At 47.2% G+C, this 2,778-nt stretch overlaps 1 protein-coding gene across 1 annotated transcript; it reads right to left on the bottom strand.

Moving 5' to 3' along the window:
• Window positions 1-293: 293 nt before the first annotated feature.
• LOC104527004 (sorbitol dehydrogenase-like) lies at window positions 294-2,211 on the bottom strand. The gene is made up of 3 exons (XM_010170609.1): window positions 2,190-2,211; window positions 1,245-1,420; window positions 294-419 (listed from the first exon to the last, which is right to left on the bottom strand). The coding sequence occupies exons 1-3, from the start codon at window positions 2,209-2,211 to the stop codon at window positions 294-296; spliced, it is 324 nt and encodes a 107-aa protein (XP_010168911.1).
• Window positions 2,212-2,778: the final 567 nt, after the last annotated feature.

Raw genomic sequence — 2,778 nt, 5'->3', positions numbered from 1 at the left:
CCAATCGAGGCAATTCTGGGATTGTGTGATTCTGTGAAATGGGACAGTGGGACAACCCAGCTGGGCTGCTTTGTTGTGGTCAAGTTTGCAGTGCAGGGCTCATCCAGGAACCAAGGCATAAAATCCAGGACACATCAGTCAGACTCTCTGCATTGCAGCAGCACATTTCAGTGTGACATGAGGTTTAACCAACTGTAAGGAAAACCAGCTTTTTCCATGTCCCCTCTCCTTGTGGAAAGTAAGAATTTCTTAAGGACAGACTTGGAGACACATCAGCTCACCCTCCACGAGACTCACGTGTTGCAGTAGCGAAATATCCCCCGGATATCCACCTCCCGCACGGCAGCGTTCACAATGGGCACAGTTACCATCTCAGGCCCCAGCCCGACCAGCACCAAGGTCCCACCAGAACGAGTGGCCTGGAGAAAAACCACACAAATATATTATATTTTGCAAAACAAGAGTCACCAAAGCCTGAGCACCAGTCTGTAAAAAAATAAAGCCACACTTTGTGGGTGTAATAGACTGCCCGAGGCACAGCGGAGAAGCTAGGGGAGAAGCAGGGTGCTGTCAGGAGCATGTAAGCATGAAACACGCAATAAACAAAGCTTAAAAAGCAATCTTTCAAAAATCTCTGAAGGATTTTGGTATCATCTCAAGTCTCATTCTGAAAAATGACTGGCAGTCAGGAGTATAAGAAGTACTTTTGGATTTCAATGGGAGAGATTTAAAAGTGAAGGCCTGGTGCTCCACTGGAGTTTCTCTTTTTCTAGCTTGTCCCGTTTGTCTCCTGTCCTTTCATTGTGAAATTTGACATTACCTTCTCCACATCCTCCTGTTGGGTAGTTCATGACAAAAACATCCCCTCCTTAACTGCTTTCTTCACCTACTGAAATTAATTTTCTTAATTATTCTCCTTATTTGGACATAACTTCAACTTAATAGAAGATGTTGTCCTACATGTACCAGCTCCTTGACACTGCTGTGTAGCCACGTTTGGGTTTCAGGGTCTTACTGTGGTCTTTTTGTTAAGTCAGGCAATTATCCCCACGCTGCCTGCAAAGATGTCAATTCTTTAGTTCTCTCTCTTAGTTTGTTGTCTAACAAGCACCTTCTCTCCCTCACACCAAACCCGCTGAAATTAAACAATATGGGAGGAAAATAACTTGTCACTCGCTGTGGCATCCCAGAAAAAAAAAGGCCAATGCCACCACTGCTCTACCTTGGGGACAAGTGGTACTCACATAAATGCCAGCCTGGATGCAGGCTTGCACTCCTGTACACTCCACAGTTATCTCAGGCATGCAGCCAAGCAGACTTTCCACTTTGGAGGCCACCTCCTGTGGGGTCTCATTCTTCACCTGAATAGTGAAATCTGCCCCTATCTCCTTGGCTTTTTGCAGGCGAGAGGCAGATAAATCTGAGGAAAGACAAAACAAGTCAAGAACGGGAGCATTATGAGAAGCAGAAACACTATCTTCAATCCTTCTCCCCCAGGATAGAAGATAGCGTTTGTTATGTGGTAGGACAAGGTGGGAAACTGCAGCCCGCTAATATCTTCTCAAGAATTTATCTAGACCACCCAGACCAAAGGTCTTCCCACCCTTGATGCAAGTAGGCCACCATCAAGGAGCCCTGATGGAAGCACACACATCTGGGGTCTGAACATGTGTTCACAGGGTAGTACACAACCAGGGGAAGGAAGGGTCTACGTTTCCTCCCTTGAACTCATGCAGGCTTCGTTGAGGAGGCAGGGAGACCTGTTTGCTTTCCTGGGCAGGCAGAGAAGGATGAGTCATGAGGACAATGGGAGATGCCAAAGGCTTTCCAGCTGCAGAAGAGGGTGTGCTTCAGAGGCTAAAGCATGAACTCACAGATGAAATCCACGCCATGCAAAGCAAAGTCCGAGTGAAGAAACAGCTGTCGCTACTAAACTCAAGAGGTGTCTTCTAAGATGATCCATTCACAGATCTCCCAATTACTTTTTGGTACTGCATGAACACCGAGAGCATGCCAAGACAAACTAGAAGGTCCAGCTTAACTCCAAAGGGCATGCACATCGATGCTGCAAGCAGAAACCACAACAGGAACAGCTGTCCTGACACTAGAGAGTAGAGGAACCTCAATGAGGGCAAAGGCAAAAGGCAGCAGGAGGAGGTCAGGACAGGGCAGTGCTGAGCTACACTCACCCTGTTCCAACAGCATGGTCATGTCTTACCAAAGCTGCCACTGTCTAAGACTGTGCTGCTCAGTGTCACTCTGGCAAGGACTCTTTCATGAAGCAGCTTCACTAATTCATGTGGGACCTTAAGCCACTAGAGAAAATGGACTGTAACAAACCACATTATACACACTCAACGAATTAACCTAGGCAGGAGTCTGCAACACTGACTTGTATTTTCCTTCCCTGGCTCTCGAGATTATTTGCTGTTGCTCACATCCTCAAGGATACCTCTCAGAGGGCACTAGGCAGAGGCAAGGTTGCTCTGACCTTGCTCCCTGATGGCCCAGAAATCCCCTGGCTATGGAGAGCACAGCAGCGAGAAGCCTTTCTGACAGGAGATGTCAGGCTCAGAGAATCATTAAGGTGGCCATTTCACTCCTAATGGCACCAGGTGAGAGCAGATCACAAGCTCTTTCAGGGTTTCCTCAATGAACTATCAGCAGATGCTTTCAGCTGACCCAACTGCAGAATGCAGTTGTCAACACTAAGCGCATCCCTGTTGTTACAGGCCTCTCACAGAATCACCTAGATTGGAAAAGACCTTTAAGATCATC

Source organism: Antrostomus carolinensis, unplaced genomic scaffold (genome assembly GCF_000700745.2).
Source record: "Antrostomus carolinensis isolate BGI_N321 unplaced genomic scaffold, ASM70074v2 scaffold53796, whole genome shotgun sequence".
Classification (NCBI taxonomy): domain Eukaryota; kingdom Metazoa; phylum Chordata; class Aves; order Caprimulgiformes; family Caprimulgidae; genus Antrostomus; species Antrostomus carolinensis.
This window is presented reverse-complemented; position numbering and strand designations above follow the sequence as displayed.

Excerpts from the sequence above, each read along its gene's own strand:
- LOC104527004 (XM_010170609.1), bottom strand. The coding sequence starts at position 2,211 with ATGACCATGCTGTTGGAACAGG. Across the intron at positions 1,421-2,189 it reads GACCATGCTGTTGGAACAGG|ATTTATCTGCCTCTCGCCTG; the intron begins GTGAGTGTAGCT and ends GTCTTTCCTCAG. Across the intron at positions 420-1,244 it reads GCATCCAGGCTGGCATTTAT|GCCACTCGTTCTGGTGGGAC; the intron begins GTGAGTACCACT and ends GTTTTTCTCCAG.